General features: G+C 37.9%; 1 protein-coding gene across 1 annotated transcript in view; it reads right to left on the bottom strand.

The window, feature by feature from the left end:
• Positions 1 to 14,609, bottom strand: part of PEX5L (peroxisomal biogenesis factor 5 like) — a gene marked incomplete at both ends in the record, with an annotated part of 168,460 nt that overhangs the window by 44,737 nt on the left and 109,114 nt on the right. Inside the window, 2 exons of the mRNA XM_081328363.1 lie at positions 6,946 to 7,050; positions 11,522 to 11,587. Of these exons, the coding sequence (XP_081184489.1) occupies positions 6,946 to 7,050; positions 11,522 to 11,587 (171 nt within the window). The remainder of the gene's footprint in view (positions 1 to 6,945; positions 7,051 to 11,521; positions 11,588 to 14,609) is intronic.

Raw genomic sequence — 14,609 nt, 5'->3', positions numbered from 1 at the left:
GGATACTTAATAACTCCTGTTATATCCAAAAGTATGAGGTAAACTGACCCTACTCAAAAACGTTCTTTGAGATATTGGCGTGACTGTCATGGTTCCGATTAAAGAGACACATCAAAGAATACTGCATGATTGTTTATTCTAAAAAGTCTATATTAATGAGAACGGAGCATCGGCACTCATGGATGGATGCCAGAATCTGAATTCTCCTCCCCTTGACACATCATATCCTACAGAATCTCCCTCCCTTAATTACACCTCATCCATCACATTCACCAATTAGATTGACACACGAAGTTTTACTTCCCTCGAAGTGCGCTATTTCTTATCTTCTTAAAACGTCCGGGTTGAATCCTCCCGTGCTTTAGTGATTCAAAGCCAAACAGTTAAAGCAAAAAGCTGCCTCTTATATTGTCAGTGCAAAAAAATGTCAATGTTTGCAGCATTGACGGTGACATCTTTTATGATCCAGTAATTTATACATCTTCATGAGATTATCTTCCAATATTGGTTGTCAGCTAGAGTTTCACCACTGTGTTTGTGGTCTAGGTCAGGGGTCCCCAACCTTGGCAACTTTAAGACTTGTGGACTTCAACTCCCAGAATTCCTCAGCCAGCTGGCTGAGGAATTCTGGGAGTTGAAGTCCACAAGTTTTAACTAGGTTATCAACTTGTATAAAACCCCTTTGGGCTAAACATGAAACTAATTAATCTATTTAACTCCAGTTCTAATTTTAGAGATACAAATGGAATAGATAGATGGATAGGGAGGCCTATTAAAATACACACACACGCACACACAAAAACATATGTAGACATACATATATATATGCACACACACAAATATATATACATATACATATGTATATGTATTTGAAGGTTGCATATAGATAATATCCTGAGCCAGTCTTTAATCACTTATTTTGCTTTGCATGAAATGCTTTGCTTACAGTTTTCTTGTAAGAGTTGCTTTTGGTGAGATGGGCAGCTGTACAAATTAAATAATTAAATAAATAATAAATGATCAAATCGTGATCTTTGTCTCCTAAATGAAACTGGCCAGATGCTATGAGATTTTTCTTCAGAGGGCATTTTTCAGTCCTTCATTCTGTGATAGCCATCACAATTGTGGCTCTCTATAACAGCAATTCTATGTAGCTCAAAGTCCCACTGAACTTTATGTCCATTAGATCTCCTAGACCAGGGTTCTTCAAACTTGGCCCTTTTATGACTTGTGGATTTCAACTCCCAGAATTCCTCAGCCAGGCACGCTGGTTTAAGGAATTCTGGGAGTTGGGGGGAAAAAAGCAAACATGGTTAGGCCAAGCTAATATTTGCAAAGAGAAGCATTACAAAATCGTAAGGTTACAAGATACACTTGGAAGTTGAAAAAAAAACCCTATACAGGTCATCCTTGACTTATAACCCTTTGTTTAGTGACCGAAGTTATAATGGCATTGAAAAAAGGGACTTATGACCATTTCTCACACTTACGAACTGTTGCAGCATCTCCATGGTCTTATGACCCAAATTCAGTTGCTTGGCAACTGGTTTCATATTTCTGACAAGCAAAGTCAGTGGGGAGGCCAGATTCACTTAACAACTGTGTTACTAACTTAACAGCTGCAGTAAGAACTGTGAGAAGAAAGGTTGTCAAATGGGGCAAACTTCATTTAATAAGTCTCCTGCTTAGCAACGGAAATTTTGGGATCAACTGTGATCGTAAGACAAGGATTACCTGTACATTATTCTGGAAGATTGTTTAGAATTGAAGTTGGCTGGCCTATTTAGAGACCTGAAAAGGCTGAGAATGCAACGTATTTGAAAGATAATCAAGTTTGGGGGTGATTGTTCTCTTATTTACTAAGCTCTTGTTAATGTTGTTCCCATTCTTGTACATTAATGCTGCTGGCTAATTTCAAGCTATTAAAGTAATAACCGTGCTGCCAGGACACTGGGAAGGCTAAGTTGATAAGTTAAGCTAGACAATCTAATTTTGGGTGCAGAATTGAACTAAATGTTTTCAATTTCTACATTAAAGTTTATGAGTTTATAGACTGCAACCACGCCATGGAACCCACTGAAAAGAGGTTCCCCATGGATAGACTCCAGCAGTGAAGGAATATCACATATACATGCAGGTCACGTCCAATAATTTTTGATAGCAATAGCAATAGCTATACCGCTTCACAGTGCTTAACAGCCCTCTCTAAGCAGTTTACAGAGTCAGCCTATTGCCCCCAACAATCTGGGTCCTCATTTTACCGACCTCGGAAGGATGGAAGGCTGAGTCACCCTTGAGCCGGTGGGAATTGAACTGCTGAACTATAGGCAGCTGGCAGTCAGCAGAAGTAGCCTGCAATACTCTAACCACTGCACCACCACAGCTCATAATCATAATTGATCCCACTCATAGCAGCTGCAGAGGAGATACAGTTGTGCAGGAAACAGTCACATGATCAAGGAAATCCCTTTGATCTATGCCTGTATGCCTTAAGAACTCAACGTGGGAGTCTAGCACAGAGAGAATTGTTAAATGACTTCTCTGCTCCAGAAGAAACACATAAAATTGGATCTAAAGCTTTCTGATTTTCTTGCAATCTTACATGATGTCAGACAAATGCTCACTATGAAAAGTGCATGGGGGTCTGCATCAAAAGGCAGCAAAGTATTTATAGAAGTTCGCAAGTGATAAAGGCCACACGATCAAATACAGCAAAGCAGATCCAGAGGCAGTTATCAGAAATACTTGTCCACTCAGCAATGGCAAAGGTGAGATCAGTTCAACATGCACAAACCAACAACAGTTCACTCTGGAAAACTCTTAGGATTACTGTACTGGAAATAAAAACAAATGGGCATGAAACACATTACAATATGAATCAGGAGTTCCACTCTCTCGCTCAATCTGCCTGATTCATAAACTGGTTTGCATGGAAAACCAAAAAAGGATGCAAAGCTTCCTATTCCATCACTGTATCATAGTTCAGTAAACAGCGGCATCAAACAGAGAGATTTCCCTACAAGGATTATTACCTGTGCATAACTTCATATACAAAGATGACTCAGATATTTATTTCGCTTTGCATGTTTGTTAAGGAGCTGCTATTGGAAATTGGCAAGGTGTTAACACATGTTCAGATAAAATACAGACAGAATCGCAACCTTCTTCCATATGGGGCAACCAAGACACTTTCCTTCTAATACCTATTGGCACAATGGTCACTCAGAACTTATTTTTTATCTTGACATACATGTGTGGGTAATTCAATATTGTGAATCTGTAAAAGGCAACTGAGAATGATTTATTTTAAGGCACAAAAGCATATTGGCAATTACTAATAACTTGAATTAAGCTACTTTGGGGTTTTGCACAAATAAGTCAATTAAATGAAATAATTGCAAGGTTTGAGCCACCTTTTGAGTTAGTTTGAATCATTCAAGTGATTCAATATTCAGGGTATTGGAATATGTAGAAATAATAAACAAAAAAGGTGGGCTGGTATTTTAATACATATATTTGCAAATTGTTGATAACAGCAGGGCCCCTACTGTTTATAACTGCATTATTTTAAACAAATGCTTCAATCTGGCGAACAGTGTAGAATGCAGTTTATTTCTGTTGGGGAAAAAAATCCTCACTTGTGGGTCACTTCAGTAGCTCCCATGAAGTTAAAAAGAAGCATGATTCACATGAGAATGAAATAGCTGTTGAAGCTGAATTTCCTTTGCAATCAAAGTTATTTTTATTCAATTTTAATAAGCTATGCACTCCTTCAAAGCATGATGAACTAGTTATGTTAGCTGTGCTAAGGATTATCACATGCTTCTTATTGGAAAGCATGTTTGATTTGTTCCTTGGAAAGATGGACAATCAAGTTATGGGGCTATGTTTTAATGTCCAAAATGTTATACTTAAAAGTAAATCTGAAATAGAATTCATTTCTAACTGGAAACTATTCTTAGATTATGACTTAGTGTATGGATTGGTACCACATCCGAAATATGGCTTATTATATACATTTAGTTTATATTTTAACTTTACGAGCAATTTGAAGATGTGATTCTATAGTTATAATTAGATCATCTATAATTAGAATTACATTGCCTATAATTCAAGCTACTATGTATATACTGTGTTAATCAGGTACTCTTCGTTCAAAGTTGTTAGTTTCAATGAGTCTTAACTTTTCTTTTACAAACCTATGACACATTTGTATCCAGGAAGAAGTGGGAGTGCCTGGGGGCAGAGTCAAAAGAGGGATCAGCTTAGAATCTCTATGCAGACACAAGCAAACTAAATCCAACTTCCCTTGAATTATGATGACCCTTAACTCCTAGCAGGTGCTAACCATTAGTTGAGAATATTCCTGTGCATAGGCATGATTAGCAATAAATCAGTTTAATTGGATCTTCATGAGTGGACCAGATCTTCCCTGCCTGACATCTGATGTGTTTGAGGTACCTAAAGAAACATTAATCTCCTTCACAGTTCAGATCCTATATTTACTTACCTGTACTTTTTAAAATTATATTTTACTTTTTTATTCTTTTGATATGTCTCTTATCCATCTTGGTTTGTATTTTTTAAAAAATGTTTAGTAAATAAAATGAAGTTAGAAAAAATAAAGCCTTTGAGTTGGGTTTTGTTTTCAGTATAAATTTCCATTTATTCCATACAAACAAGATAATAGTAATAATAATGAGTACTGATTCAATAACAAGGGGAGGAACCAAAATTTAGAGGCACAGCCCACATTTAAATGCAGAAAGTCTAAAAAAAAATCACAGGATTTCAGAGTTAATATTTAAGTTCTGGTAAAGGCACTTGAGGCTCCACGCATAGTGCAATTCAGACCCTTAATTAAAATAGTTGATTATTAGGGCTAATTTAACAGGAGATCCCTGGCCAGACTGTTCTTTACAGCCCTCCCTGTCTAGTATTATTGCATTCTATGAGAACCTATTTTTCCCTCCCGTTCATTTTTCATGCCTTCAAAAGAAAGATGCAATTAATGCGAGTGTGTAATAAACTACTGAAAAATCCTTGCGATTATAACTTTAGATTTATCAATTTCCTCCAAATGCTAAACGATATTCATTTTATCATAGGGATCTGAATCAAATTATCTCCATTTATTCCACCCAAGTCTTGTTAACTAACCATATTTTACTGAATTACTATTTAATATTCTGGTTGATCATATTCGGAGGTTTAGAATTAAACCCATATGTTTACTTTTAACTACAGTATATTAAAACAAGTCTATTTCATAATGAACAGTGAGAAGTCAACTTGTTTTAATAAATCATACTTAATGCTAATCATGGTATGGATTCAAAAAATGGAGATGATTTTAGATGTTCATGATTAAACGATTTGGTTGTTATAGAAATGGCTTGAAATATTGTGAAATGTAAAGCAAAAGGTTGAAGTATTCACCGCACTGAAAAAGTCAGAAACCACTTTTTTCTCGCTGCATTTTTCTCTCCTTCTCTTAGTTTTCTAACTTTTGTTTTTACCTGTATTTTTTGTATCTTGTAATAAAACATTATAACATAATGTAACATAACATAACGTAACATAAATATAACTACATCATTAGATTGCTTGTTTGATTGTTGGCTTTTGAAGAAACTCTTTTTCAGTTGTCCCATGTTTCATTGAATCTGTTAATGTATAACCTAGCTCAGGAGTCCTCAACCTTGGCAACTTTAAGATTTGTGGACTTCAACCCCCAGAATTCCTTAGCCAGCAAAGCTTGAAGTTCACAAGTCTTAAAGTTGCCAAGGTTGGAGACCCTGACCTAGCTTTCCTAAAGTTGAGAATTGCAAATTGCAAAACTGAAGACAATTGGGTACAACTTGGATAAGATCTCACATGAGCTACAGCAAATAGAACATTCTAGAGAAAAATGGCCTCCACATTGAACATGGCGGACATGTGTGGAGGAGGTGGGCTAGGGCTCGGGATGGTGGAAATCAGTAAACATGACTATATCAAAAGCATTAAATATTGTGAAGTACGGCACAAAGCTCAACAAACCAAGTATGTTTTGTCTTTTTGGCATTAATGTTCATTTATTTCAGTGCATTTATGTAACTATGGACAGCATGGATCACAGCTGGCAATTTTGAACAGTTTAGATGCTTTGCTAATGACTAGCATGCACAATCTTGTTACATATGCCATTTTACTTAGAACACCTGCCTTGAAAAAATCCAACATTAATATGTGAAATGGTGAAAGAAGTAATGTTTTTCTCTGCTTTATATTATATTTCATGCCTTTCATACTTGTTTGAAAAATTCTGTAACAATATATTGCATATATTATAATACTGTAAGCTGGACCCTGAGAACAATGCCAAAGAAGATATATAAATACCGTTATAAATAAATGCTGGATATAGTTTAATTTTTTTTAAAGGATACAGGTGAAATATTCTGTTAAACACATTAGCAAGGTGTATTTTCAAAATTTAACATTTGTCTTCTTTTTATTTTTGCCAATATGCCTTCAGTGTAATTTGGAGGAAGAATATGTTGATTTAAATAGCGCTCTCCATGTGTGTTGATAAAGTTAGAACAAGAGAGAGGAAAGGGGGGGGGAGAAAAAAAGAAAGAAAAAGGTACAGCAAGAGTAAGAAAAAGCAGAGAATGAGAGAGAAGACAGAGAGCGAGAGAAGAGAGAAAGAGAGAGAAATCTAACAACACGGAGGTCAAGAAGAATGGAAGACTTTTAGAAAATGATTGGGCTACCATATCTCAGCTGAAGAGATCTAGTGACCACTAGATGGCAGCAAATGGATACTAAAGTGGCACTTCTCTACTGCCACCTAGTGGCTGAGTGTTTGCAATCAAAATATGGTAGCTCTACTAGCGGTTGATCGCCTTTTGCATTGACATACACCAGCTTCCTCCTTCAAATCCGGACCATTCTGCCCACCTGTGATTTCATAGTAAGGAGGGGTTTTTCCTCCGGAGACTCCTCCCTCGGTATCTCCTTCATCACCATGGCAACAGCCTTATCTGCCGCCCTAGAGCCTTTCCCCTATAACAGTGAAATCAACAATGGCTTGTGTCAGGAGGAAACTTATGACATTCCTGTTACAGATGTAGAAATAGCTTTAATATGACATTATTATCATCAGTTTCAATTCCCTTCCTCGTCTCCTCCCGCCAAAGAAACAAACAAAAAGCAAGAAGTTAAACTAACACATAAAACAGTGGAAGCAAATTGTTGGTGCTGGAAACAAAACTGTAATTTTTAAAGCAGTTAAGCAATCACACAGGTACTGGCAAAGCTGTTAACAATAAGGCGTAATATATATTTATAGATGTATGATGTCCAGTCCAACATTCTTTATCACTTCGTTTTATTTCCATTTCAGGTTTCCATAGATGATCCAATGTATTATTTCAAGCAATTTTTCATGGTGTCTAGCCTGAAATCTTGGAGCTACCTTTGGTGGGAGAAGTCCTTAATGTGATCTCCAGAATTTGCTGCTAAATTGTCATTGTACTGGGTCAGTAAGAGGATATGTTTAAATCATTGGGATAATGGAATTAAGGTCAAGTTAAAATTATATTAAAGTTAGGATTTTTCTTGGCCAAGTCATTTTAAAAGCACATCCTACAGCACACGAAAGATCATAGGAAGCTCTCCCAACCCCCACCCCCAAATGGCAAAATCCTCCAATATTTTGTTTCCCAGTGGGCTGCAATTTAATAACTCCAATATTCAGAATTAATATTTGGACCACTTACTGCTGTGGGTTAAATTATAAATCAGCCTCCTATTGGAATCTCATTTGAACTCCTAGGGAGCTTTACACTTCGGACTTCTCCATAAAAAGATAATTTTAGATCTATCTAAGATTGTTGTGGACACAAGAAGGCCTATCTCTCCGGGTTGCAGTGAGTCACACAAAATAATATACAGGTAGTCCTCAAACTGACCACAAATGAGCCCAAAATTTCTGTTGCCAAGTGAGACATTTGTTAAGTGAGTTTTGGCCCATTTTACCACTTTTCTTGCCACAGTTGTTAAGTTAGTAAGGTGGTTGTTAAGTGAATCAGGCAAAAGGTGGCCATATGACCCTGGAACACTGCAACCGTCATAAATATGAGTCAGTTGCCAAGTGTCTGAATTTTGATCAAGGGCATGATGCAACAGTCAGGAGCGTGAAAAATGGTCATAAGTCACTTTTTTCAGTGCCGTTGTAACTTTGAACGGTCATTAAATGAATTGTTGTTAGCTGAGGACTACTTGTATATGAACACTTCAAAACATTGTGTTTAATAAGGAGGTTTTGCTAGGTTAACAAGTTGCCAGTTCAAAGTTAAAGTTGTAGGATTGGACACCATGCACGGTATTCATTGAACAAAATTTTAAATCAGTATGAACATTTTTTCCCCATTCTTATTTGCAACTACCATCATGCATTTTCATTGTTGTTAGTCCTGGGAAGACTTCAGAGAATCTGCAGCAATGCATCATTAACATAGTCATATAAATTTATCAGGTGACTCTCTTCTCCCATTGCCTGAGTTAGGTATATAATGCAGCTCATTGCCCATCACCCACCAGGTAATGGAAGCTTCAGTTGGGCAATTATCTTGAGATAATTTTAACCATCAACTGCATGGCACAATTAGCTAAAAAAGTATCTTAATGTCCTACTGGGGCAGAAGCTACCCATTGGCATATGGCAGTATTTTCTTCTGAAATTGAATTGTAAAAAAAAAGTATGATTACTAGCACATCAAGAACGGCATACCAATATTTGCAAAAAAAAAAAAAAAAAATAGAGAGAAAGAGAAATTAATGTAATTCTCTCTAAAGCAGCGGTCCCCAACTTTTGAAGCTTGGGGGTCGCCTCTCACACAGACCGGTTGCGAATAAGCCCTGGGCTGGTAGCGGGTCACGGCCCAGGTATTGGGGTCCCCTCCTCTAGAGAATGCAATGATTCCCCTCTTAAAACACAGTAACAAAACATAGATCCAATATGCGTTGCCTTAGGAGACAAAGCAACTCTAAAATTCGTTTTTTAAAAAGTAAAGATAGCAGGAACCAAGGAACTGCTCTGGAAAAAACCATACTGATGACAGTAAAATCTTTCTTAAAACCTTCACTGGCTTTAATTTATCTAATGGTAATGGCAACCCACCACATTCAGATTCACAGCATGATTTATAATAAAAAAAACCTTCATTTTTAAACAATTATCTTGCATGTTTTAGCTAATGCCCCTGCTGTGAACCATTTTAATTCAATGTTGCAAAATTTCAGTTCTGTCTTTCTTGCTACAACAGAAAAGTCATGTATCAATCAAGTGCTATTACAGCTTTTAAATTCCATCTGATGTAATTGTAAAGCCGCGTATGTCTCTTAGGTTTCTTTGAATATATAGTTGTCCTGAGCATATGTGATGAAGTCCTCTCCAGTGATCTGACAATGTTGATCAGATGTTCTCCTGATTTACGATAAATGCAATTATGATCATCCTAATGTCAGGTCAAATCTGCCTACAAGGAGTTTTCAACTTGTAACCACTGCTGCCATGAATACATGCCAGTTCTCAACCCCCTAAATTTTGACCATGTGACCGTGAAGATGCAGTGATGGTTGTAAGTGCGAGGACAAGTTGCATGCAACTTTTTTCAGTGCTGGGATAACTTTGAACCATCACTAAATGAATGGTTGTAAGTTGAAGACTACCAGAAGTCCACAGGAGCAAAGGATTAATAGCTTAGCTATGCTAAGCATTGACTACTATTCTTGAGTTATCCTTTGCATGGAGACAGCAACATCTAGCTCAGTCACCTGAATTATAACTATCCTACTATCCTCCTGATAGGGCTATAATGGGTTCTTTGATGTCAGCTATCAATAAAGGAGAATATTTGTAGCTCAGGGTTGAAATAAGGGGTCCTTGTTGCTCTCTGAGCTTGGCTGTTTTCTTGCAGATGTTTCATTACCCAAACTAGGTAACATCATCAGTACTGATAATGTTACCTAGTTTGGATATTGAAGCATCTGCAAGAAAACAGTCAAGCTCAGACAGCATCAAGGACATCAACTATGTATTAAAATTACCATATGTGTATGTGTGTGTGTGTATACAAATATATATGTACACGTGTAATCCTTGAAAGTCCAGTTCTAGAACTATTTCAGCAGTGTAAAAGTAGATACTTAACCATAGCACGAATGCTGGCCAGTAAGACTGATGGTACAAGGCTTGCATTTGCTAGAACTTTACAGAAGCATTTTTCCTTGAGTAAATTTTTAGGCCTCTTCAAATGAGGTCTGCTGTACTGAAATTATTAGTAATTTTCAGGAATTTTGACATTGACGCTTTCCTGTTCAGCAAGAACGTTAGCAAAGGGTATGCAGAAAGGAACAGCTGTCTACTCTGGATCAGCTCTGAGGGTGCAAAGTTAAATGATGGATCAGACATGGACTCCAGTAGGTTTCCCCCCCCTCTTTTCAACATCTCAGTTGCTGAAAAGGAAGGTAAATATCCACAAAAGTCTTCATGGGATTATGAGTTTGGGAATCTTGCTGGTAACTGGCCTCATTGTGGAAGAAACTTGGCTGGACAAATGTGGGATGGGAACAGGCCATAGCAGTCTAGAACTAAGATGACAAAACAAACAAAACAAATTTGGATGGAGAGAACAGGTAAAAATAACGCTCTTCCGTAAAGGCAACACACAAATTCATTCAATGTGACTTATAGTGTACTGTACAAGGAATGGAAGTATTCTAGCACACAGTATAGTTTTATATACCTTTTAGGTTCTGATTATTCCCATTATTTCATCTGCTTGTTTTTCTACAGTAAGTAGGAATTATAATGTAGAACTTCACTGGAAATAAAAATACGGAAAGCCATATAAATATGGCACCTGTATCTTTATTAGTGACATCTATATGTTGGGTTTTAAGGCAATATTGTTTCATTCCATCCAAGTCAAGCTGAACCTGCCTGATATTATAAAATAACACATTTTATTTCTTGTTTATAAAGTGGAGTCAAGGAACCAGGGTTTCAGAAGAACACTGGCATCCAACTTAACATTCTGAAATAAAATACAAGATACAAGAATCTGCAGTCCCGTCCAATGCATGCTCATATAAAATACATCCAATCTAAGCATGCTTCTTCCTTTGCACCTTGTTGTTATACCCAAACTGCAAAATGCACAGTAGGTGAATTAGAATCAGGATATGGTATTTTATCTGATGAAAAGCACGTTCTGCTTGCTAAGCGTAACAAAAATTTTCTGGCCAAATGTGCACGGTTTTATGTATGATTTGACTCTGTGGCTGTATCCTTTGATGCGATATATGGGGCTGTTGTTGCGCTAGCGATAAATAACATGCGGTTTTGGCAAAAGAGCGAACTCCTTTCGTGCTGAAGGTTGGAATAAAGCAAGTTTCGTCAGTCGGAAAAGATGCATTTGAAAACATGCGATGCTTTTTAAATGTCTGGCACAGGAGGAAAAAAACCCACCAAGGCAAAGATCAGCTTGCATTTTTGAAGCCACAGCCACTTTTTCTTCACGGTCTCACCTACTGCCTGAAAACAGTCATGATACTCGTATTAGTGCTCGTTAATCTGTCAATCAATAATAACCATCATCATTAACCCACTGGATGGCTGTAATCATAACACCGCAACATTCATTTTTTTCCCCCCATAAGGATAATCCACAATTCCTGTTATTTCTGCTGTAAAAGACTGAAAAATCCTTACAGAAGATGAATTGGATGGGAAAGGCCTGGAAAAACAGGGTGCCCCAGCACGGAATTAGAATCAAACTTTCCCCTGGTCTTTGCACAGAACAGCAGTGATTTCTGAGATCTGAGAACAGCAATAGAAATTTTGGAGTGATTCATGCCTCCAATTAATGGCATCAGGTGCAAGTTCTAGAAAATAAAGTAGTTTTCTACACAACACATAATGAATTAAGGGAATTTGCTGCAAATAATCTTATGACTCTTATATATACTGCTCAAAAAATAAAGGGAACACAAGATAAGACATCCTACTATTAAATACAGTACATTGTGTTGTTTAAGTGTCCCCTTTATTTTTTTGAGAGGGACGCGGTGGCTCAGTGGGTTAGGACACTGAGCTTGTCGATCAGAAGGTCAACAGTTTGGTGGCTCGAATCCCGAGTGCCGCGTAACAGAGTGAGCACCTGTTACTCGTCCCAGCTTCTGCCAACCTAGCAGTTCGAAAGCACGTAAAAATGCAAGTAGAAAAATAGGGACCACTACGGTGGGAAAGTAACAGCGTTCCATGCGCCTTTGGTGTCTAGTCATGCCGGCCACATGACCACGGAGATGTCCTCGGACAAGCGCTGGCTCTTTGGCTTTGAAATGGAGATGAGCATCGGCCCCTAGAGTCGGAAACGGCTAGCACGCATGTGCGGGGGAACCTTTACCTTTACTTTATTTTTTTGAGCACTATATTTTGTTTCTATTATATGAAATTCACTGAGATTCTTTGGCAAGACTGCTGTGTTTAGAGGTGTCTTTAGATGCCTAGGGACGCGGTGGCTCAGTGGGTTAGGATGCAGAGTTTGTCAATCAGAAGGTCAACAGTTTGGTGGGTCGAATCCCGAGTGCCGTGTAACAGAGTGAGCACCTGTTACTCGTCCCAGCTTCTGCCAACCTAGCAGTTCGAAAGCACGTAAAAATGCAAGTAGAAAAATAGGGACCACTACGGTGGGAAGGTAACAGCGTTCCATGCGCCTTTGGTGTCTAGTCATGCCGGCCACATGACCACGGAGACATCCTCAGACAAGCGCTGGCTCTTCGGCTTTGAAACGGAGATGAGCATCGGCCCCTAGAGTCGGAAACGACTAGCACACATGTGTGGGGGAACCTTTACCTTTATTAGGTGCCTATGGTTTTTATTAGGACTGGGAGAAAAAGTATTTTAACCAAACAGTCATGGAACATTCATTGCATCTCCCCGCCCTCAAAAAAAAAGTTTTGGTGAAAAGGGGTTTTCTATCATTTGATTTCTACAATATTTTTTATTGATTCTTCAACAGAGGTAAGCTGGGAGTCCGTCATAAGAAAATCAACCAGACATATTTTTCAGCAGGATCTTTTAAGTTTTACATGAAATACATAATAAAAAACAAGAAAAAAAACACGATACAATAGAAATATGCTTTCCCTTGTACACAAAATCTGAAAAATGGGATTGCTGAAATATTGTAGGTCAGGTGACCTAAGTAATTTCTCTAAACGTTTCTGTGTTAAAATGTGGGAATTTTGGGGTGGCTGCCTGAGGAAGTGTCAGATAGCCTTAGAGGAAACTGCTCCGGCCTCTTCTGGAAAACAGCTGGAAAACATATGAGCATCTTTAAATAAACTTTGCTGACACTGCTGATGTCCATTAACAAGATGAGGATATTTTGGTAACCTCTTTGTTTTGCAGATAATATGTGTTTCCTCTGTAATCAACTTGCATTTCCTTACTTACGTAACTAATAAAATGTCAATGGTGATTGAACCATTGGATGTGGTCCTTTCCCAGCCTTACGGGAGGACCCACCTCTGTTTGGATCCAAAATAAAAGTGTTACTCAGAGAGATTCGGAGTCTGCCTCTTTCTCCATACTGGGCCTGACCTAGACAGTGTGTGCAAGACAATATGAAGCTGAAATACGGGTAGTCCTCGACTTACAACAGTTTGTTTAGTGACCGTTTGAAGATAACAACGGCAAAAAAGTGACTTATGACCGTTTTTCAGACTTATGACCATTGCAGCATTCCCTACAGTCACGTGATCAAAATTCAGATGCTTGGCAACTGATTCATATTTATGACGATTGTGGTGTCCTGGGAAAGCCAGATTTATTTAACAACCGTTAACAACTGCAGTGATTCACTTAACAAATGTGTCACGAAAGGCTGTAAAATGGGGCAAAACTCACTTAACAAATGTCTCATTTAGCAGCAGACGTTTTGGGCTCAATTATGGGCGCAAGTCGAGGATTACCTATATTGAGCAAATCAGCTTAAAAACTTGTCCTTCTTTTTCAGTGTTTTTCTTCTGTCCTGTGCTTCTGGAGCCGGTTTGTAAAAATGTGTGTGTGTGCTCTAAAATATCTAAACATTGCCTATTTTAATAGTGGTTTCCAGTGAAAGGCCAGGGAACAGGAGGCCAATTTTTTTTACAACCAAGATGTAAATATTATGGCTCAGGATGAAAGTCATAATATACGTTTTCTACAATCTTAACTCACTTCGGCTTAAAATAATTAACTTAATTTACTGTGCTAAAATTATTATCTGCCGGGCTCTGGAACAACATGATGACAGGCATTTGGAATTTCCCCACTTTTAAATACACTCAAAAGATACCTTGTGGTGGAAATAAACTGACATCTGACTCTTTTCCTGCCAAATTAATGCTAGGGAAGTGGAAAGCTTTCCTTCAGTAATGATTTAAGTAAAGCACCCCTTTGAAGCTCCTTCATTACACAATGTCTTCCTTCTCTAATGAAATAAAGCTGCTGTATTACTTGGATTTAATTGATCCTCTATCAATCCCAATTCCTGGAACAGGTTCCAACATAC

Source organism: Vipera berus (genome assembly GCF_964194415.1).
Source record: "Vipera berus genome assembly, chromosome: 5".
Taxonomy (NCBI): Eukaryota; Metazoa; Chordata; class Lepidosauria; order Squamata; family Viperidae; genus Vipera; species Vipera berus.
Note: the sequence above shows the minus strand (reverse complement) of the source record. Positions and strands in the feature narration are given on the sequence as shown.